The sequence below is a fragment of the Vidua chalybeata genome, chromosome 6 (genome assembly GCF_026979565.1).
Source record: "Vidua chalybeata isolate OUT-0048 chromosome 6, bVidCha1 merged haplotype, whole genome shotgun sequence".
In the NCBI taxonomy this organism is placed as follows: Eukaryota; Metazoa; Chordata; class Aves; order Passeriformes; family Viduidae; genus Vidua; species Vidua chalybeata.
The window spans coordinates 40806211-40828893 of NC_071535.1; the positions used below are offsets into that span (position 1 = coordinate 40806211).

A 22683-nucleotide genomic window follows, 5' to 3' on the forward strand; every position below is an offset into this window, starting at 1 on the left:
CAGGCGTGGGAACACCCACTGTGTGTACAGGAGGGACAGTCCTTCCTCCTTGGGGCTGATGCTTTGTGATGGAGATAACTTATCACCGCTGAAAGTCCGGGGCCCAGCTCTCAGCTGCAGTTTGAGCTATGTTGTCAATGAAATTGGAACAGACACAGAACTTTTTTCTCTCCCTCTGTGTGTGTGTGTGTGTGTGTTTCTGTGTGTTTGTGCAGACCCTTCCCCAGCTAACTGAGCTCCTGAAGCAGATAAAAAACAGCAGAGGACTTCCCAAGAAAAGTCTTAAGGTCTTGTGTTTGCTGCTGCTGGAGCTGCAGGGGGCTTAGGAGTTAGGGAGGCAGCCAGAGCAAAGTTGTGGGGAAAGATATACCGAGCTTCCTGACATCATAAATAATAAAAGAAAGAGAGAAAGAGAAAAAAACCCCAACCTCTTGGAATACTTTATTTATTACTCTGCCTCTACTGAATCTCATAGGTGGTAGTCCATTGCTGCAGACTTTCTGGAACTGTTTTATTTTCAGTTGTAAAAATTACAAATCTCATGTCCGTAGCATATGATTTACCAAGGCTTTGGGGCAGGGCACTGTCCCAGCCCATTTTGGACAGGTCTGTCCAACTGCATCCCCCAGGAGCAGTGCGAGAGGTCAGCCAGTTGGAGAAGGCAGGTTCAAAGAAGAGGGAGCATGTCAGTCACTGGCCTAGACACAGGTCCTGGAACCCAGGGAGCATAAATTTTTGCAAAATGTTCCCAAGGATCAAAGCAAAGAGACCTGAGATAGACATCAAGCTTTATAGGGAGATCCTCAAAAGTCTGAAGGAACAATATTAGAGAAAGCAATAAATCTGAAATCACAGTAGGGTGAAAGTGGCAGGTAACTCCATTGCCTTCATCCAAGGTCTGCCTACAAGCCCTCTGTAACACCTGGGCACTTTTCTTCTCAAATCCCTTTCATAGCTCATCCCCCCAGGCTTAAACCTGGGCCACCCTTGCTCTTATGTCTGAGGATGATAGCTACATTTCACCTTCTGATTTCATCCCAATCATCTCAGTGCAGCGTTTGAGCTGCAAGAGTGAGAGATAGGCAAGGACTTGTACATTGTACACCTTGTCACAACACTTTTCCTGGGCTTTTGGCTGTGAAGATGTGACAGAGCTGTTCACAGAAGGGCTAAACTGTAAATATACAGTGAATTGGCAAAAGGATTTTGTAACAAGAGATGACTATTGCCAAAGACACAGGCTAAGATGCCCAAGCTGGCATTAATGACCCTGGCTATCACATTGCCTGGGAAAAGCTCCCAGTGGGGACATCACTAAACAGTGAAACTGTTTCCCAGAAAGACTGTCCCTGGCCCAGTAAGTTTTAAAAATAGACTAAAAGGAAATTTCAAAAAAATATGAGACACTTGATGTGCTCTTGGCTTGGTAAGGAGAGCATGGATATAAAATACCACAGTATCACTTCCCACACATTTAGGAACTGAGCATAGTGGCTCAAGGTTAAAACCTGCAATAGGGCCACCAGTTTTTTGCCCAAAGATCCCAGCCAGAAATGGGGTCAGGTGTGACCCTTGGCTATGCACTTTATGCCAGGTGGCCAGTTGCTCACACAGATCCCTCTTTTTCTGTCCTGGGTTCAGCCCACCATGCAGAGCAGTGACATCAGATAAGGGAGAGCCATGGGTCCCCACCAGGGTCCTGCTGGTGTAGCATCACTCTTGCTAATGAAGGGGACACCACTGTCACTGGAGGCAGGAGGTGTGCAGGAGGACACACACAGTGCTTGCACCTGAGGATGCATATACCCCATTTACAAAGCTCAAAGGTGGTTTTTAGAAAGGAACCAGTTCACTGGTTCAGGGGGTGAAACCTCTTCCTCCTGCACTGCCATACTACTCTCATATGTCATGTCTCATTAATTATTAATAGTTGAGGGCAACCAGGTGGAAACAGTGCCCCAGACTGCTGTCACACTCCTCTCATTTCCCTCTGCCCTGCACACACAGGGTGCTGTTTCTGCAGGTGTCTCAAACTGCAGAAGGCACTAAGGCCCGTTCACAACCTCTTTGCCAAAAGCAGTGCAAGTCCTGGCAGAAGGCTGTGGGGGTGACTGGGGGTGTCAGTCAGGAGCACCTCTGCTGACACACCAGCAGTGCCTGAGGATGCAGGAGCAGAAAACAGACCCCACCGAGCACCACATGTGGCTGCTCTGTACTCCTGGCTTTCTACTCTGTGTTATTCAGCAGGGGAGCACAGATGGGCTGGTGGCAGGGGACCTGCATGGTGCAAGGAGCAGATGGGTACCTCTCAGAGACCTTCCCTGTGGCCGGGACCAAGGGATGTAGTTCTCCATGATATTCAACCCTGATGTGGGTGTTGAGTGGTTGAAGGAGGGTCTTGCTGGGGTGTGTGCACCTGAGTGTGCAGAGCTTAATCCTCCCACCTGGGTCTCTGAGAGGGAGCAGGAGCTGAGAGAGCTTGCCCCAACCTCCTCTTGCCCATCTGCACTGGGCAAAATAGGTCAGAAGATTTACATCTCTTTCCTTTTATCTCTCTCCCTGCCCCTATCCCTGGTCAAACCTGCCCTCCTCTTCCCTCCCCTACCTCCCACTGAAACAGGTAAGGAAAGCGGTTTGGGAGAGCCTGACTTGCAGCCAAGCTCTGACCCTTCAGCAATGGACAGCAGCTACCTCAGCGTGAAGGAGGCCGGGGTGAAAGTGCCCCAGGACAGGGCCAGCACAGACCTCCCCAGCCCCATGGACAAGGCCGACTCAGAGAGCAACAAGGGCAAGAAGCGGAGGAACCGCACCACCTTCACAAGTTACCAGCTGGAGGAGCTGGAGAAGGTCTTCCAGAAGACACACTACCCCGATGTCTATGCCAGGGAGCAGCTAGCCATGAGGACAGACCTCACTGAGGCTCGTGTACAGGTATGGGGGGAAATCCTGGGGCTGGGTAAGGGGTGGATGAGCTGCAAAAAACCTCTGAGGTTCCCTTTCAGCCCCACCATAAGCTGCAGGCAGTCGAGCCCTAATCAGACCCTGTGGCACAGGGAAAGCACAAGGAGGAATATACACGGCTGACACTGGTGTCACCTCCTTTATTGGTGTGGTGTTCTGCAATCCAGTGTCCACAGAAACACCTCTTGTCCCTGATCTAATGGGACAGCAGGTGGGTAAGCCTCACTGCCACCCTGAACAAAGCTTGCACAAAACCTGCTCTCTTCAGGAGGCTTGCAGGGGACACAGGTTCATTAGCCTGAGTGGGAGCAAGCTTTTCCACAGCATTGGCTCTTTCTGGCAGATGGGGCTGCAGAGGTGACTGGGAGTTCAGTGCCAGAGAACGTGATGATGCAAGAGAGGCAGCTCTTGTTGCTGCTTGGCAGGTGCTGAGACTGCATGAAAGCTGGAGATCTGGAGGTAAAAGGTGCACCCAACACCTTAGGAGAAGCAGGAGAGTCAAACAGCCACACTCTGTTGACAGCCTCAATCACCTCCACCCACACAGGTGCCAGCTCTCATGAATTAGCTCCCTTGAACTAACCTGGGGCGTCAGCAGGCCCAAAATCCACATCAGAGGAGGGAATGATTCTCTGACTACTGCTCTGTCCTGTGAGTCAAGGTTAAACAGGAGGCATGTCAGGGCTCAGAAGGATGTGCAAAAAGGAGCACCACTGCATGGAGCAGACATCTGCAGCTCACGCCCTGGTGGCCAGCTCCTTCTCCAGCACAGCTAATGCTGTCACTTCCATCTGCAGGCATTTGTCAGCTCACCACCCCCAGAACCTGCATTAGCATCAAGAATAATTGGCCCATGGAGACATGTGATTCTATCTTTTATACCAGGAATAGTCCCAGCTCCCAGGCAGCCTCTGCTTTAACCTTTACAAGTAGTTGTTGCAAAAATAAGGCCCGCATCCATGCTTAAGTCCATTTTAGTTTGTACATTCACTTCTGAATTCAAACAAGCAAAATTTTTCTTGTGTGCTTGCCTAAACTGGTTTGCAGGGCTGGTGTGCTCTTCCTCCCCACAGCTGTTTCTCTTCAGGCTGGACACGGCTGCGTTTCAGTAGGCATCAGTGTGATTCCCATTGGTCCCGAGTGCAGCATGCTGAGCACCGCAGGATGAGCAGAGCAAGGCACTGCTACAAACATCAGCTCTTTACTTGTGCCACTGGATGCAGCTCTTGATTTCCCAAGAACACACCACAAGTGCTAATGGGGTCTCCTGGGAGGCCAGGCATAGCATCGGGTTACTGCCTGCACAGTGCATGACATTCCTTTAGCTCAGGAATGAGAATGAGGTGCTGGAGGGTGGCAAGCTCCTCCCGCTCACTTCTGAGCCAGGGTTTGCAGCTACTGTGTCATCCCAGGCAATGTGAAGGACTGTCCATCAGAGCCAGGGCAGGCGAGGCAGATGCAATCTACACATTCCTTACATATGACCCTTCATTTCAGTGTTTTTCCCCACTTTACCCCTGGATCACACTTCAGCTGAGGGCAGAAGAACTCCCTAGGTAGCCAGGAGTATATTTGGCAAAAAGGGGTTTAGCTTGCTCTGAGATAAGCGTGCCAGTAGCCTGTTGCCACAGGCAGCCAAGAACAGCCTCCCTGCCTGTGTCACCTCTCACTTGGGATGGTGATGACAAGGCTCGTGTGACAGAGCTGCTGAAGGGCTTGTCTGAGTGGCCTGGCTGCTCGTGCACTTGCCCCATGGTGAAAGGGGTAAGCACTTGCATTTCAGTCATTCCCTGGCTCTGCCGGGCAGGACCCAGTGACTTGGGCCATGGGCTGGCACCAGGCCACCACCTTGTGATGCAGGACTGCTGTGCTGTCAGTAGCAGTGCAGACTCCTATCACCAGAGAGCAAGGACCAGCAGGCTTGTGCCCAGTGCAGCAGGTGCTGGCTGGGCAGGCCCAGAGGCAACCCAGGTGCTGGTATCTCAGATGTGTTCCCAGGGGGCTGGGGCTGTAGGTTAGTGAGCTGCTTGGCCTTGGCATGGCAGTGGCAGCCCCCGGGAGGCATGGAGGTGCAGTCTAAGGTGGCACAGGGCTCTTCTGCTGATGGCACAGGGCTGTTCCTCCCATGAGGGAGGCTTTTGGAGACAAAGCCTTAGTGAATCAACCTAGTACCTCCACCTCTAGGTTGTGCTATAGCTTGTTTAAGCCTTGTTTTTGGTCTCCCACCCCCTGGGCAGTTCTGCTCTGTGGGATCTTCCAGTACCAGCAGTGCGGCGTCAAGGGCCATTAGCTCACAGCCCAAGAGTGGGTACGAGCATGGGGCTGCAGCTCAGGAGGCTGATGGTGAAGCAAATGCCTACTGCAAGGACCAAGAACCAAGGGCGAGAGGGTGGAAATCACAAATTAGACACGAGCCCCTCACTACTTTTCCCCTGCAAGCCAAAGAGCTACTAGGTACTCAGAACCCTCCATTGCACTGGGAAAGGCTCTGGCTGGTGTGGGGTATTTGGGCACACACCTGCTGCAGCCTCATGGGCTTTGAGGGGAGCACAGTAGTCCCTCTCCCAAGGAAGATATGGTCATCTAAGGGATAATCCTGCCCTGGAATGATTTTTTGGAGATCAGCTTCAGCTGCCTGCAAAGCTGAACTAAGCAAAGCGAGATGGCACAAAGGCGATGCACAAGTTTAAGCTGTGATGCTCCCTCTCACAGCTTTTGGCTGGAGGTCATCCCCTCTGGCCAGGCTTGGCTTCCTGGGGAGCATAACCAGCTGCACTGCAGGCAGAAACAGATGCAGAGCCCAGACAGGCTCTGCAGCCACCAGATGCAGAGCCCAGACAGGCTCTGCAGCTCTGATTTTTCCATGCCTTTCCCAAGCTCATGCTTCATTAGTGAAGTAGCTGCTGAAGTTTTTGGTGTCTGGAGAAGAGCCCATGCCAGCAGCGTACATAAGATGGACCATAATGTCTGTGAAGCAGTGGCATTCCATGGCCTGTCCCCTCTCCCACTCCATTTCCCTGCCTGCCTCAGTTTCCAGCCATCTGTACTGGTGTCTGACAATGTCAAAACTAAAATCCCCTGTGCTGCAATGCAACATTTTCCTGCCTACTCCCCACAACCTTGCCCCTGTTTCCATGTACTATTAAGATACTCCACATCCCTGTTTTCCAAAGTGGGAGCCATGCATAAGCCCTGTGCAGAGGCACAGCCAGGAAGAGGTTGCTACAGCTCAGCCACAAACCTGCAAGAGGGCACAGGGGGCGCTGAGTACATGTAGGTCCTATGCACCATGTATATCCCATTCCTTTCTTCTTCTCTTCCATGTCTGGGGCTGCAGAGCCCTAGAAAGAGCTTCTGCTTGGTATCAGCAACTGCTTGAGGCTCTTTCAGCTCATCCAGGTCTGCAGCAGATGTCTGAGGCAGTGGCACTAGAAAAACAAGGTAGACACGTGTATTCACACATTACTCTTTCCCCTTGCATAGAAACACACACAGGCACATCCCAAGCCCATGCCAGCCTGGCCCTGGCTGCTTATCTCTCTTGGGTTATCAGTATCTGCCTCCTGGACTGCTCTCTGGGAGAGGAGAAAGGGATGGGACTGGAAGGAGGCTTCACAGCCAGGGAATATAACCCCTCAGGCAGCCCTCCTCAGAGCCAGCTTTATGATTGCTGGGACCATTAATGAAATGTTCTTGGCGGTGACCCTGTGATACGGCGGGGGCTTGAAAGTGAGAGGGAAATGTCAAACTCCGCTGTAGCAAAATCACCGCCTTGGAAAAAAAAGAAAAGAAAAAAAGCAAAGCAAAGCAAGAAGTAATATATCTTGATCCCTTTTCCCCCATAAAACCCTGGGAGGCTGGTGGAAGGAGCGGAAAGACTGAGCTAAGCCTGCAGGAAATTAAACATGAAATGAAAACAAGCTCAAGTTATTCAATTCTCTCATCCCAGGCTCCAATTTCCCATTCCAGGCCACTGATAAAACGGTGTCCAGTTTCAGCACTCAAGGATGAATTCTGGCTCTGTTCTTGCAGTCTGAAAAGCAAAGGACTGGTGTCCATCTCTGGCAAGAGAGGAGATGGCCTGGCCTTTCACAGAGGGATGGGGTCCTGAACACAGACAGATGGAGACTGAGCAGAGAGAGGAGGGTAGCAGGGTGAGAGAACAGGAATGGGGAGAATGGATGCTGTGAGGCTGCCAGAAGAGAGTAAAAGCACAAGAGACTTGAACATGGTAGGCAGCTCTTACCTGCATCAGAGCAGTGATGCAGTGAGGGGTGTTGAACACAGGGCATGTGTTCAACACAACCCCACAGCTGCCACCAGCCCACCACCACATGTGCAGAGGTCAGCCTCACCACCACTGCCATGGTGGGGGTAGGAGAGAGGGGGAAAGACCTTTTTCTTTAACTTGGAGGAAGGACAGATCAGTGATGCAGCCCCCAATTATCCAGACATGGTCAGTGGCCTGGGTTAAGTCCCAACTGAGCCCATCCACCTGTGCCCTGTGCAGGGCACACAGGGCTTGGTGGCAGGGGCAGACTGGCAGTGCCCACTGGATGCAAGGGTAGAGGCAGCAAGAGAGTGAGCAGCAGCCTCCTTGCTTTTTCTCAGGCAACTTCTGGCCTCTCCACCCCCAACTGCACATCAGCTGTGTATGCATATGGATTTAGGTACCAGCATATAGCTGAATGTTTATGGAGACATGAAACACTGTTCTGTAGATTTTTACAGGGCTGATTTGGTACATCAGGGCTTATAAAAGCGTTGTCTGCAGGAGTCAGACACATGACATTACTGTACACTCCTGCTGTAATTGCTAACACTGAGATTCAGTCCACGGTGACTGCTGGCCCCTGCACAATAGAAGTAGCTCATCCTGACCCCAGAGGACATGCTGCACTAGCCACTGCAACCTCCACTGTCACATTCCCATCCCACAACAGCCGCTCTTGACAGGGAGTGACAGGCAATGAAAGGAAAATGAACTTCTGTTTGGGTTTAGATTTGCTTTTTAAAAGCAGGTGTCTTCTAAGACTATGGAAATACTGAGGATTAGTTGAGGTTTTTTGCTGACATTTTCACATTATACGTTGCCATGCCTGTCTTGTTTTCCCCGGAGCACTGTGGAGGCCTGGAGAAACCCAACTGCAAGATACCAAGAACCCTATAAGGACTTGTACCAGAGGAGAAAGGACAGCTTTAAAAAGTGGTCCAAACCTTGCCACAAATGCTTCAGAGCTCACTGTCAGCTCTCAGAGTGCCTCTGGTGCCTGTGACACCAACACTTGGACTGAAGACAATCTTCTTCTTCAGCCTAATGTGACGACTTGCCACATCGTCCCAGCCCACCAGCCACATGGCAATTTGGGAACTGCCAGTTTAAATTACTTTGCTCTGTTCAATCCAATGCATAAATGTGTTAGAGCAAAGGCTGCGACCTCGCTCTGCTCTGTCAAGGCAGCTGTTGTGCTGTCCTGGGAAAAAGAGGGCACAGACCCTGCACTGATGGCTTCAAAGGTCACACTGCAGAGCCACACACTGCCATGGGAGCCTGAGCTCGGCCGCCCTGCTCCCAGGTGGGATGTTCAGGCAGGCAAGGCAGCCAGTGCCTTCACCACAGAGGGAATGGCCGCGTATGCCTGGCATATGTTCATCCTGGCCTCATGCACAGCCAGCACTCTGCTCCCTACCTGTTCTCCACCCCTCTGTGCACAGCAGGGCCTCCTCCGCCTGAGGAGGAACCAGGTCACCACCGCTAACTTTGAATCTGCAGATCAAAGCGGCGTGATCCAGGCCAGCCCTGGGACTGGCCTGCAGCTGGGCTGGAGTGGCTGTGCCAAGAAGAGGTGGAAGAAAAACAGACAGATGCCTGAGGCATCAAACCTGCTCCAGTAGGACGCTCTGCATGTGCAGCGTGTGTGCAGCTGGAATAACGTTAGGATGCTTCTCCTGATGCTTTTTGCACCTACTGAAAACACAGGGTTATTGATTTGGGATAGAGTGTTGATAGCAGGTTGCTGCTTTGGCCAGTTTGTGGCTGGCCCATGCCAGTGGCATTGCCACGGCCATGGGGCTGGGCACTAAACCCTGTGCTATCCACAGCCCACATGAGGAGCACGTGCCTGGCAGCTGCATTATCGGCTCCTTGCCCAAAGCAGACCACAGTGCACATCCAGACCCTTAGCGTCCTATCATACCACAGGCCTACCTTGCAAGAGACCAGCACGAGGCTGTCTACGTGGTGGAAGGCAGAATCTGAAGCAGGAGAGCCTGAAACAACTCTTCCACCACAAGCAGGAAGGTCAGCTCAGACTGGAAACCCAAACCCCTTATCCCTCTCCATAGCAGCTCCTGGCTGCACTGACTCAGGCTGCAGGGGCCCCAGCACTCCTGCCCCTGCAAAAATTGTCCTGCCATCCCACCCTGTGCCAAGCACCTGCCTTGTCCTGCTGTCCTGTGAATACATGAGCTGCCTACCTGGCGTCTGCTTTCCCCAGGTGCCTGGCAAACAGAGAAGCTGCCCCACGGCCAGGTGTGGGAAGGGCCAAGCTGCTTGTCAGCAATACCCCCCTGGCCTCCTGCAGCGAGTCACCGTGTAAAACTCAAAGCAGAGCTGAGAGGCTCTAGGAGTGCTCCTTTCATGCACTGGCACGACCTGCGCAACCCAGCCCCTGGTGATCGCCCTCATCTCTCAGTGCCTTCAAAGCAGCTCTTGATTGATGTGTTTCCCTGACTCACGAGCTTCAAGAGGCTTTGAAGACACTGGGCCAGGCTCTGATCTCTCTTAGGCTGATGCAAATCAGGAGCAATGGTGCTGACAACAGTGCAATAATCCACACTGATGTCAAGCCAGTAAAAATAAGAGCAGAAACAGAGTTTTGGTCTTTGCCTTGAAGGGATCCAAGCAGCACTGTGAAGCAAAGAGAAGTAAACCTTGCAAAGAAAACTCAGTGTAAACCAAAGGATGCTATAGAAGGACACCTGTCCTTTCCTAAGGCTAAGGAGGCAAGGGTTGTTTGGCTTTGTATTTCTTGTTTTGGTTAAGAAAAATGAGAGTTGGTGAGAAATGCAAGCTGCAGTCAATGGCATCATAGCCAGGATTAGTCTTGGGGAAAGCCCCATCACTGCTGTTTTCAGCCTGGCAGCAGCACACACGGATGTATTCACACTTCTCCTCTGAGACTGGCTGACAGCAGGAGAGCGGCAGGCAGAGCCCGGGTAACACAGATTTAGGGGTGAGAGGAAGACGGGCGATTCCAGGGCACATCAGGCTGTGGGAGGCAAGAGCTGGGAATGTCCCCAGAGAGGCTGTGCACCAGAAGATGGATATCCCCTTTTGCATGGAGTGCTCCCTTTCCAGGAGCACAGGCTGGCCTCAGACCCTCAGAAGAAGGAGGGAAGGACTGTGTCTCCCCTGCAGAGCATGTGTGTGGAGCAGCGCCCTTCTCTATGCCATACAAAACCACCCACCTGGTGTGGCCCTGCCCTCTGGTGGGCTCTTCAGGGCTGTCGGGCTACCAGCCACTGCCGGGCTCCCCTTGTTCACAGCCCTGCTGTCGCCTCTCCCCAGGTGTGGTTTCAGAACCGGCGAGCCAAATGGCGCAAGCGGGAGCGGTTCGGTCAGATGCAGCAGGTCCGGACCCACTTCTCCACCGCCTATGAGCTGCCTCTGCTCACCCGTGCTGAGAACTACGCCCAGGTGAGTGCATTCCCCTGCCTGGGCACAGTGCTTCCTGGACACGCTGCCTCTGGTGGCAATCCCCCACAGCCATGCTTCACTTCTCAGGCACATCCACCTGCCCTTAGGCAAGGCTGCAGGGACACCGGGGCTATACTGCCAGGCGCTGAAGGGCTGGCAGTTTTTTAGTTGGGTGTCTTGTTTGGCTCCCTCATGCCCTGGCCCAGAGCAGCCATCTTTAAAGCAGGTACCAAGCCCAGCAATGTGTGATATAGAGCAGCACCCTTGGGCACAGGTCACTCTGCTCAGCACATCCTATCAATGTGTGCTGCTGCGCACTAGCTTTTCACTGGTTTAAAAAATATCCAAAAGGCTCATTCATGCCTAAAGAACAGCAGATCCCAGGGAGGCTTCCTGTTACTATGTCTGGTTTCGATGCCCCTTGGACATGGTGGTTGGATAAAAGCATTTTTCCCCTGGCAAATTCCCACAGCAGTCTCCCAGTGATAGGCTGTGGTATGCACAGCACACTTGGTGACATCTGGGGATGCTTCCCAAGGGAGAGGTAGACTTATGCTCCAAAGGAAGAGGGGAGGGAGCAGCCTTGTTGGGGTACCTGAGGCTGCTTCTGAGTCCTACCAAAACCATTCCTGCCCTGACCCTGGAACCAAGTCACAGGGTTGCCTCCCCTCCTTAGCTTCCCATCTTGGAAGACCTGTCAGCACAATTGCCTCCTAAACATTGGGCCAGCCCCAGTTTCACAACACTTCAGATGATGCCAGGCAGACTGGGGTTTGCTAGCTCCAGGGCTAGGCTGTGCCCAGAGAGCACTCCCTCCATCCTCTACCCCTCTTCCCACCACCCAGAATTTGCTCAAGGGCGCAATTCTGCAGGCATGATGCTCTGAACCTGACTGTCCTCACAGATCTGCTGGAAGTCCTCCCTCCCTGACACCCTGTCTGTTAGCTGCCTCCCCGGCCAGTGCTGTACCAATGCTACCCCGCAGCCAAGCTGGAACTGTTTGACCTCTCTTCCGCTTGGCGTCTCCCATAAACTGAACAAGAAACCCTTTTGAAACAGCTGAGGTGCCAAAGCAGCTTTTCAAGCAGAGGACACTCTCAGCAGCCTTCTTAGCATGTCCTTCTCTTGCCTTTGTAACTTACACTGCTCTCTCCCTCCATACTGCCCTCCTCTCTCAGCACAAGAGATCAAAAAACTGAAAAGCAATTTGCAGGAGGTAAGAGATCAGAGAGGGCCCAAGGGCAAGCAGTGGAAAGGGGCAGTGGGATGAAGGGCGCTATGCTCTCTTGCTCCAGCCTGCTGCTCACCTCCTCTCTGCTTTCATCCTGCATGCCCATGTGTCCCCTGCTGCAGCACACCTATTCCTACTGCCAAATACTGAGCCCTCCTCTCTTCTTCTGCAATATCATTTTATGTGTGACACTGCAGGATCCCAGATGGTCTCTCGAGGTGGCCCTGCAGGGCTCTGCTCTGCAGCAGGGTGGATGCTGCTGCCTGGATGGGCACTGTTGCAGGAGAGGGGCAAGGAAGCTGCCTATGCTGAGAGCTCAGCTCCAACAGGCATGTCTATTATGTGGTACAAAATAATCCTTGCCTAGGCAAAATTGCCCTGAGCTGGAGAGGGACGGTGGGTGAGCAGCCTCACAGCACTGCTTTCTGCCTGATCTCTCCCTAATGAGTAGGACCACAGAAACACCGTGGATAACACAAAGTTTCCTGCGCTGAGAAAAGTGCTCATGGTACAAAAAAACTAAGAGGAGTGTCTGGGAGCAGAATAAATAAACAGATGCTGTGGCAGAGAAGGAGCACAATCCTGCTCCCTGTGAGTAATCCTGCCGCACTCCCTGCCCCTGTCCGGGCTGGCATACAGCTTTTGGAGTGGATTTGCTGGCTGCAGCAGGGCTGAGGGTGCCGCAGCTGGCAGGGGCCAGCAGACGGGACTGCATGCCCATCTCAATGGCTGCCCCTCCACTAGGCTGCCCTGTCAGGCCGGGGCTGGACACAGTCCATTCCCTCAGGCCAGCTGCCCAAAATATCCTGCACGGGGAAGCCCTGATGCTTCTTTTCCCACCTCCAGATCCAGAACCCCTCTTGGATTGGCAACAATGGAGCCGCCTCCCCTGTGCCTGCCTGCGTGGTCCCCTGCGAGACGGTGCCCTCCTGCATGTCCCCCCATGCTCACCCCCATGCGGCCGGCGGCGTCTCCGAGTTCCTTGGAGTCTCCGGGCCCGGCAGCCACGTGGGACAGACTCACATGGGTGGCCTCTTCAACACAGCCGGGATGAGCCCCAGCCTCAATGGCTACGAGCTGAACAGCGAGCCGGACCGTAAGACCTCCAGCATCGCTGCCCTGAGGATGAAAGCAAAGGAGCACAGCGCCGCGATCTCCTGGGCGACATGACAGGGCTGCAGCCCGGTGCCCGCGAGACACGGAGAGAGCACGTGGGGACAGCCCAGTAAATCCATCCGCTTGGACTCCAGACAGCAGTTGCCTCCTCGGGGATCTGAATGCAGCACTTTTAGCTACCCTAGGCATATAAAGTACATATGTTAATGTAAGTGGAGAGTTTCCAGCATGAACGTGGCACCTCCCGCCTTCCTGGGATCAGGCAGAGAGAGGGAGGCTGTGGAGCAGCACTTCTTCCATCAAGATCTGGGATGGGATGCATCCCTTCTCACTGCCACCTCCCCAACAACCTGGGCATTTTTTCTTCCCACTGTTTTTTCTGACACCAGACATGCCTTTCCAAAGAGCAAGAGCCCACTGGCCTTTCAGCAGCTTCTCCCATCCCACCACCCACCCACACACTCACACACACATATTCTGCCCTGGGCAAGGGACTGGATGGGGACTCTGGCACCAGCAAAGAGACTCTCTCACACTGCCAACATCATTTTAGCAGGAGCTACGACTTTCCACAGCTGAGTGGGGAACAGGGCTGGGAAGATAACTGAAGCTAGAAAAAAGGCAACATTAGCCCACCTCCTTCTACCCTGCTCCTGCTCCATCTTGTACTCTGAGATGAAGCAGAGTTGTAGAGGCCTGTGAAGGGGATGCCCCTCTATCCACCATGGCACGGTGTTATGATGCTGAGAGTCTTTGCCAGCCCTCTGGTGACCCAGATGGAGATACATCCCAGCAAACAAAAGCTTTCTGGCATGGCTCAGTGCCCCAGGAAGTGCCTGGGCTTTGCTTTCCCTAGTCGTGGTCTATGTTGAGCCTCACAAGGATGGTGGTACAAGAAAAGATTTTCTCTGTCTTTCACTGGATTGGGAATTACTAACTTCAGTTTAGAGACAGCAGCTCTGGCAGGGAAGCACAATTGCTATGTAAATCTGCAAGTTCCCAAAAAGACTGCCCTAAGAAAGTGCTCAAGCACTAGCACACCGCCACAGTGGCCACCAAATTGCTCATATGCCTCATCCTGGGGTCAGCCATGTGCAATGACAGGCCCTGCCTCAGCCCTCCACCTCTGTTGCACACAATGGCCGTGGGTATCTCTGCACCAGGGACAGCAAAGGGAACAGGCTGGGAAGGGGCTCAAGGTGATACTGCCCCATCTCCAGCCACCTCAGTTCCTCTTCACTTTGCAGAGGAAATAGAAGAGACCAGAACTTCTCCGGTTTTTGTGAACCAACATGCCTCTCTGCTTTTCTGCCCCACTGCTCTTACCTGCACAGAGATGTTAAAATCTCCTTTGCAAGGCTAAACATTTTACAAGTTTTTCAGTGATCACAGTGCATGGAATAATTTCAGAATATCCTTTTACCCCACTGAAATACTGCCAAGGAGAAGCTGAAAGTCAGCTGAGCACTACCATCCACACAGTGTGGCTCTGCAAGCTGGGCTTGAGCTGGGGTAGCCATCTCCGAGATTCACAAGGAAATTATAGGATACTACTCCCATAAAAACTGGTTTGTCACCCTGCCCTCTTTCCTCACGCTCAGTGTTAGGGGATCTTGTGATTTAAGGTCCAGTGGTCTTGGAAAAAGTTCCAAATAAGCTACAACCAAATGTTCAGCTTCAGGTTAATGAGCCATACAAGTATTTCCATAGTGCCTAGACTGTCAATACACTACCTTAATGATACACTATTGCTAGGTCAAAAGTAATGTATTTACTGGAATAAGAAAACACCAGTAGTACCATTTCTTCTCTCTCCTCAGAAATGCTAAGAGATGCCTTCCCTGCTATGCACAGGGAGCCAGCATGCATTTCACTACATCATCTGCATAACTAGGGGCAAGCAGCCAGGATTTACATCCCAGCCTAAACATTCAGGTGAAGCCTCTGGCATGGTGGCTTAGATGCTGAAAATGGTGCTGATCACGGAACCATGCAGGATCATGCTGACCAGTTGGAGCTGTGTACATCCCCACTGGATACCCCAGAAGCCACTGAGCTTCCCAGCTACCCAGGGACTGGTGGCAGGAGGCAATTTGTCCATCAGATTTGTGCAGGCAGCTAAGCGCAGTTTTGAGAGCCTTTTCCCAGGTACACTGGGGATCTTGATGCTTCCCAATGTCAGCAGACAATCAGTGGAGGGCTGCTACCTGAACAGTCCAGTACCATTGCTGACAAGGCAAATTAGCAACAAGCAGAGCTAAGGAGAGTGCAGTGGGGCAGGTAGGCAAATGGGGACAGGTCTCGCTTAGCCTGCAAGCTCTGAAGGCAGCTCCAGTGGAGGGCTGTATCTATTCAAAAGCTTAGCTGCATTCCCTACTGAAGTTAAAAGGTAGCTTTTCCTCACAGACTTCCATGGGGCCAGTATTTCATCTGAGCTGTTTAACAGCCCAGAGGATTAAGTGCTGTATCTCTCTCTTGTTAGAGAGAGAGGAGAGTCTCCTGGCAGCAGACTTGGCATTTAGAGAAGCTTGGCCCCTACTTTCTCTCACCTTAAAATTCATGTGGAAAGCACATGTTGGTCTCAGTCTAATTTAAACACCACTGCATGTGCCCAGCCCTCAGCCTGCCTGAAAACACCATGAGGCAAGGGGAATGTTGTTCCCTGGACCCCTTGTGCAGGGCTCCCTTCCCACCTCCAGCTGCAGGCAGCCCCACTGCTCATCAGGCTCTGCCTCACCTCTCTGGGTGCTGCTGCCATTCCAGCATGGTCCCTTGCACCCACACTTCTGGGTAATGCTGGAAGGGGTGCCCTTCCCAAATCTTCAAAAGCAGTTGTTCTGGCAGTTTTTAAGCTACATGCATCTGTACTTAAAACACATTTTTAAAATTAATTTAAAAGGGTTTTTAAAACTAGCTGTTAAATTAACATGAAAAACTGTATAAATATATATATACTTATATATGTGTGTGTATCTATATATGTGTGTGTATCTTAACCTAGCCAGTCTACAGCTACTGCATTTCTTAAAGGTCACAGGGTCAGCGCTGTTCTTGCAATCTCACATTACCATGATGATACCTTTTTAATTATTATTATTGTTGTTGTTATTTTAATACTTTTCAATTCTATTTATGACTTTCTTCTCTATTTATTTCTTATTTAGTATTTTACTCCTGTCTATACATTGGATCACAATTCCCTGGCTTGGACTGGCCTTCAAAGCTGCAAGCTTTGTCCCCATCCACCACCACAATGTCTCACAAGCATCAGACATCCCAACACTTGCCATGCCCATGGTGACATCCTCTGTGGGTGCAGCCCAGCTAACTGGGCTCACCCAGGTGCTCCCTTCAGCCTCATGGAGGGAGGAGCAAAACATTTCTCCCAAGCAGTCCCGGCCCTGGCTATACAGCAGGTATCCTACAATGTGGCTGCCTTATGTTGGCCATGGCTGGGAACCCCAGAGGTGTCCCAGAGCTTTGAGACCAGAAGGATGCAAATAGCAAGAGCAGCATGGGTTCCTGGCACTGGTTTAAAAGTGGTTGGGTACTACTCGCTGCCAAGTACTCGAAGGCACTTCTTGCCTTACAAGCAGTAGTTAGCGCTTTGGTAGCAATTGAAACCAGTGGGGAACTAGGCTTGGGCTTGCTGGGCCCTGCGGGGTCCAGACTCTTAGGGCTGCTGTGCCTCAACAAGCTCCTGGGGAGGGGCCAGGTCAGCCCCCTGGCATGTCACCTACTGCCAGCAGTGCCACCCACCTGCACTCCCAGCAGGCTTTCCAGCCACGTTCTGGCTGCCTCCTCCAGAATATGCTACCCGGTTCAGGTCCCACTGCCCCAGCACCTACCTGGTTAGAGCCTACAGGGAGGAAGACCAAGACAGCAAAATAAGAAGAGAACCATCCTCCCTGTCCTCTAAAGCCCGTGGCAGAGTGTGAGCGAGCGTCCATCCCTGCTGGAATGCACATCCCTGCCAGATGACACATCCTTGCTGGACCACGCCTGGCCTGAGCCATCGCATGGGCAGGGTGCTAGGGAAAGAAATTTATCACATGTGAGGTCGCAGAGCTGCAGCACACATGGCTTCACCTGCCCCAGTAGCTGAGGGGACACATCTCCAGCCCGGGCCAGTACCCTGTGTGCTGCCCAACAGGGCTGCCTGCTGGTTTCCTCCTGCACTGGAGGTGTTTTGGGGTGGGGAGGTGCGTTCCCCTGATTCTCAGAGTACACTCAGACCGGGCAGCACATTGTAAAACACTCTCCAAACAAACTAAGGCAAAAAGGTAGTTTCTTGGAAAAGGATTGAAAAATAATCAAGCAGAGGCAGAGCCCTGTGTTTATTTTGCTGCTCTGACTGACACAGCAAAAAGCAAACAGACTGAGGGAGAAATTAAACCCAAATGGGAAAGGGGTGGAATCAGATGGAAAGTCATTCAGCCCTTTGCAGCTTCCCGAAGGGAGCTGGGAGGAGGCAAGGAAGCAGCCTTACACCCCCTTAACTCTTTGCTGGTAACATGGTTCTCCACCCCTCCCCCCCCCCCACATAACTAGGTAGGTAGGTAGAGCTAGGACTTTTATACTACTGATTTTGAAGGACAGTTTTCAATGTATAATAATATATCGGTTTAGGTGTGCAGTGCTTGAAAGAGAGACTGGGAGAAAGAAAGAAAACAAACCTCAATCAATACTATTGGTTTTTTGTTGTAAAATATTGTAACCTTGTATAAATGCTACCTTTTTTTTTTTTTTCCTCTTTAGCTTAACAGCCTGGGGTAGAACATATAAAAAATAAAAAAGTTTAAAAAATGTTCAGGAAAAAAAAAGAATAAAAAAATCATTTAAAATGTTGTCACATGAGGTTTGTGCCATGCAATGTTATTGCCTATGCAACCATGTATTACCAGTTCATTACAGTGGAATATTAAAAAAGAACAAACAGTCTTGCAGCTTGATTCTTCTTAACTTTTTTTGAAGTAAGTTATTGCACTTGCAGGTGGTTTTTTTTTGTTTTGTTTTGTTTTGTTTTTTTTTTTTTTTGGAGGTGAAGGGCTGGAATTTCCAGTCACCAATTTTTATTTTTCCAGGTTTTGAAAGGAGTGGGAAGGTCCCTGCTTCCCAGCCACCCTGGCCAAGGGGGCACAAACACTGTTGTTGTTTTGGTTTGCAATAAACTCCTTCTCTTCTCTCCTCTCAACTGCAATCTGGCTGGTTTGTTCCTGACTCATGACAGATGAAATGTGATCAGAGGGGCCTCCAAAATCTCACGTTAATTGAAGCTGGCAAAAAATACTAACAGTGCCCTTTTGAACTGCTGACGCAGTCCAGAATGGATTAGCCAGGGGTAGATTAACAACAGGTGGCAGCTCACGGGCTGCTGCCTCTCCCGTACAAAGAGCTGGTTAAGAGCCAGCAGGCGGGCACAGGAGCGTCCTGCCAGCCGGCTCCCGGCTAACAAGGCCCCGCTGCCTCTGGGAGCGCATTCGGCACCGTGTGGCATCCGCACTGGCCGGCACAGAGGGCACCCTGGCCACAGGCTAGACAGCAGGATGGTCTCCTTGCCTTACTGCTCTGCAGTTGCTGCTTCCAGCAGAACTTAAGCCTCACAGGGCTGCTGCATGTCTCCCACCGGTAATCACAGCTGACACAGGGAGAAGCTGACTTGGCAACAAGAGGCCACAGAACTGGGGACCCTCAGCTCCCCATGCTGTGGCACCACCCCTTTTACAAAGCAAAGTCATGCTCAGGGCACCAAGCACAAGGTCTCTTGAAGCCCTAGGAGAAGACACCTGGGGCTGGCAGTGTTTCCCATATTCCCACAGGCCATCACACTCCCTCCATTCCTAGCTCCACTTTAGCAGAGGCATCTTCTCCTCTTTGGGTCTGCAGGGTTTCCCAGAGGTGCCTGCCTGCAGCCAGAAGCTGCTCAGCGGGCTGTGGGGCAGACTGAGCCCTCTGGGTTTCACTTGTCCTCACGCAAAGGGAAGGGTTTGTCTGGGCCCCACCAGTTCACAGGGCACAGCTCTTGTCCCACTGCAGGGAAATCTGAATTCTGTGAGGGCCTTTCTGTTGCTTGCACTCCATCAATAAACTCAGCTGCAAAACTGTTTCCTTTGGACTGCACAGACCCATCAGAACCAGGACCAGTAAAAGCTCAAGTCCCTCAGATGCTGGGTGGACTCAAAAGGGCTTTTCGTGCTCAGGCAAAGCTGAGAAGGTTCCCAGCAGCTGCCAGCAACCCACCAAGACCCACAGAGCCCCTCTGGCCTTTCCATCAGTTGTCTGGGAGCATCAACTTGCCTCAGATGGTGCATGGCTGTTTTCTATCTCAAAAAGAAATGGATAATGCAGGTGCTGTTGCAAGCTTATCCATTCCTCTCACTTGTAGGAGAAAAATTCCTTCCCTCCCCAAGCACTCAAAGCCAGATTCTCCAGATGTTGGCAGAGTTCAGAGTGTTGAGAGCCTAAAGCCAGTTTCAGTAACATCCTGCTTGTATGGGTTTACATCAGAAATTGTTCCTGGCCTAAATGATGCCAAAGAACTAAAGAGTCTCTCTCTAAACTAGATAGTGGCAGAACCCAGATTAGAAATATGGATTTTCTTCTTGAAGCTGTACCTTCTTAGTGGAGTTACAGGAGTTATTTAAAACACATGGAAAAAATTCTCTCTGGGAGATGTGGCTGCAGCTCCTAGGTTAACACGGTCCTTCTCTGCTGGAGAATATGACTTCAAGGCAGGGCAAAGTTCGAGCAGTTTAAATGAAAAACAATTTTTTATTACTGTGAACTAAACAGATTTGCCTTTTTTTCTTCCTCTTTTTAAAAGCAGGTTATTAACCTTTAAGCAGATGGATGTTCAATAATCTTCTCATTGGCAAGAAAGGTAACAGCCATGCAAGGTGCATCTACTTATGGCCAGCTGGAGCCCACATGTAAAGGTGTTGCATTTAATCTGAGACAAACAAGTGTTTATTATTTGTGAAAGGATCTTCCACTTTCTCTTGCTTTGCAGTTCGTAACTTACTCACAGGGCAAAGACAGATGCTCTGAGTTAGCAATCTGCTCCTTTTGCTGTAGCCTTACTGAATTCCTGCATCTCATTTTATGGTCCTTTCTCCTTAAAACATTTTCCCTTCCCTATTTGTATGAAGTGTGGCAAAGCAGTTATTGCTGCCATCAGTCTGCAACTGAAGGCACCCGGCACTAACTGTGGCCAGCACCCAGCTGAGACCTGGCCCTCGCCTTCAAAGAGAAGTTTCACAAAAGGACCTGTAAGTTTACAAACAGCCAGCCAAGCAGGTGAGAAACAATGGTTTTCTTGAGTGTATGGCACATATACACATGGACACATGGGAGGGAACACCAGCGGTGGTATCTTTCAGGTATCTTTCCAAGGCATTATGGGCTTATCTCCTGAATGAGCACAAGGTATTCACATTGGGCAGCTGGATATCTGTAAGTGGTACTTTGTTCAGTCAGTTCCAAGCTTTTTAGTTTTACAGGTTCACATCACTGCACAGAATGGAAGGGAGGGGCTAAAAGAGATAAGCTTCATCCTTAAAAGCACAGGATGCAACAGAAACCAGACTTCATAATGACACGTGGAAAACCTCATGTCTGCATATCCCACGTTCTTCATGCCTTCATTGGTCAAATGGTCCAGCTTTGACCTTTGTCCAGCCCCCCTCAACTGAAACTTAGGTTAAAAATCTAATAGATGTGACTTAATAATTAAGCTGGTATTTTCTTAGTCACAACATTCCCCCTGCACAGAGTATGGCACTGAGCACTGACACAAGTTTATAGATCTAATAAAATCATAACCAAGTTGCACTGATCTCTGACCATGGTCACTACAGAGTTGGTATGCTTGTCTGGAGCAGGAGCACTTCCTGTTTATGCAAGTAAACAGGCATTTAGCATGACTAAAGGAAATTTGAAGGACAATTACAGGATCCTTTTCCAGACAAATGAAGACAGCAAACAGGCAACCTTGCAGGAAGAACCTTTGAGCAGCACTGTTTTCAGTCGGAAAACTCTCTTCGTGCTGCTAGCTCCAAGCCAGTTCACGTAATTGCCTCAATTGTCCCTGTTATCCTTTAATGGGAAACATAACTCACTTTCAAAGCAACCACAAGAAGCTGCAGACAGGGGAATCCTGAAGATCAGCAGAGGTGGGACTGCATTACAGCCATTTCCATCAGGCTGAAATTACACAGGGTGCACCAGGAATGTCTCTAAATGACTTCAAACCAGGGCCCACTGAAGCCTGCTGATTCTTAAAGTCAAGGCTAACAGTCCTCTGCCTTGGTAGTGAGGAACCCAAAACTCCAAACAAACAACAATTCAGATAAAAGTGTAGTTGTTCTGCTAAATCCCAGGCTTGGGATATTGGTGTTCAATCCTGTTTTTACCCACACATCTCCAAAGGGAATCTGACTGCCTCATTTCCTTATCTGCAGCTAAAAGTTAGAGGCTGATCTTACCCATGCAGGAGGACCATGAAGCTCAGTTTCTTGCACTTAGATACAGCAGTGACAGGCATCATAAAAAGAACTTACACCGTCCTACAGGCACTCCCAACAGCATGAGATACAACCTAAGGACCTATGACTCAATAGTAAAGCAAACGTGTTCTACCTGAATTCTCTGCTAAGCAAATGCTATCTTTGTCACATGCCAATGTTAGCAAGAGGTTTGAAGTGACCACCTGCTCATGAGATAACCTGCAGATCCTATGGAGTATCGTGTTTGGTATTTTCTGGCAAGTTTTGACAGAAACTTTATTTTCAGCCTAAAAATTGAAATGAAAAGGCAGTATAGGTGAAATACTTGCCAGGATTTGCTCTGCTCTTCTCAGCTCTTTAGGATCAGACTGAAGTTAGCAACTGGACCAATTGGAATTGGGAAGTTGCTCATTTTCTAACACAGATTTAATCAAACATAAATTTGCAGAATTTGTTTTTGGGATTCGAGTACATGGATGAAATATATATATCCACGACTACAAGAACTACACATACTTTACATTTTAGTTTACAAAAGAACATGTTTTGCAGCAGTCATATTAAAATTTAAGTATACAAATCTTCAAAGAGAAAAATGGAAAAAATTCATATTCACTCTGTCTGATCCCATTTCCTCATCAGCACCATTGATTTTAATCTTTCTTCCATGTATCATGCTTTGGTTGTGAGAGCAGCTTCCATGTAAGAGGGCTGGACAGATTTATGCAGTACCCATTAACCATTCTGAGATCTTTCCTGATCAAAAGATGTGCTACCTGTGACAAGTAACCAACATATCAGACATCCGTTATGGAGGGCATTCATATCAAATCTTGGAGGTATATTTAACATTAAAATTGCCCTTCTAAATCCATTTTCATGTATCTCACTTTAGCATCTTTTTAGAAGGCTCAACACTCACCAATACAGCCTAAAAGAAAAATGAGTCAGAAGTACTGAGCATCACTTAAATCCCACCTCACAATTATTTTGATATCTGTGTCTCCAAGGTCTTTGAGTTTAAAAGGCTCTTGAATGGATAATTAAGAGGGATAAACTTGTTGCTAGAGTAAAGCATATTTGAACCACACCAGTGGAAGCATGATGGATGGCAGGAGGTTCCAGAGCAGGAGCTAGAGATGGAAGGACAGAGTCATTCAGAACATTAGGGC

The 22683-nt window shown here is 50.2% G+C and overlaps 1 protein-coding gene across 2 annotated transcripts in view; it reads left to right on the forward strand.

The window, feature by feature from the left end:
* Nucleotides 1-18122, forward strand: part of ALX4 (ALX homeobox 4) — a 44744-nt gene extending 26622 nt beyond the window's left edge. Inside the window, exons 2-5 of one of the 2 annotated variants that reach the window (XR_008431646.1) lie at nt 2621-2931; nt 10532-10660; nt 12738-13215; nt 16172-18122. Coding sequence is in view for 1 of the 2 variants with exons in the window: in XM_053946668.1 (XP_053802643.1) it covers nt 2621-2931; nt 10532-10660; nt 12738-13061 (764 nt within the window). In the remaining variant the exon portion in view is untranslated. Of the gene's footprint in view, nt 1-2620; nt 2932-10531; nt 10661-12737 lie in introns of both variants that reach the window. The other variant, XM_053946668.1, reaches the window with a different exon arrangement.
* Nucleotides 18123-22683: the final 4561 nt, after the last annotated feature.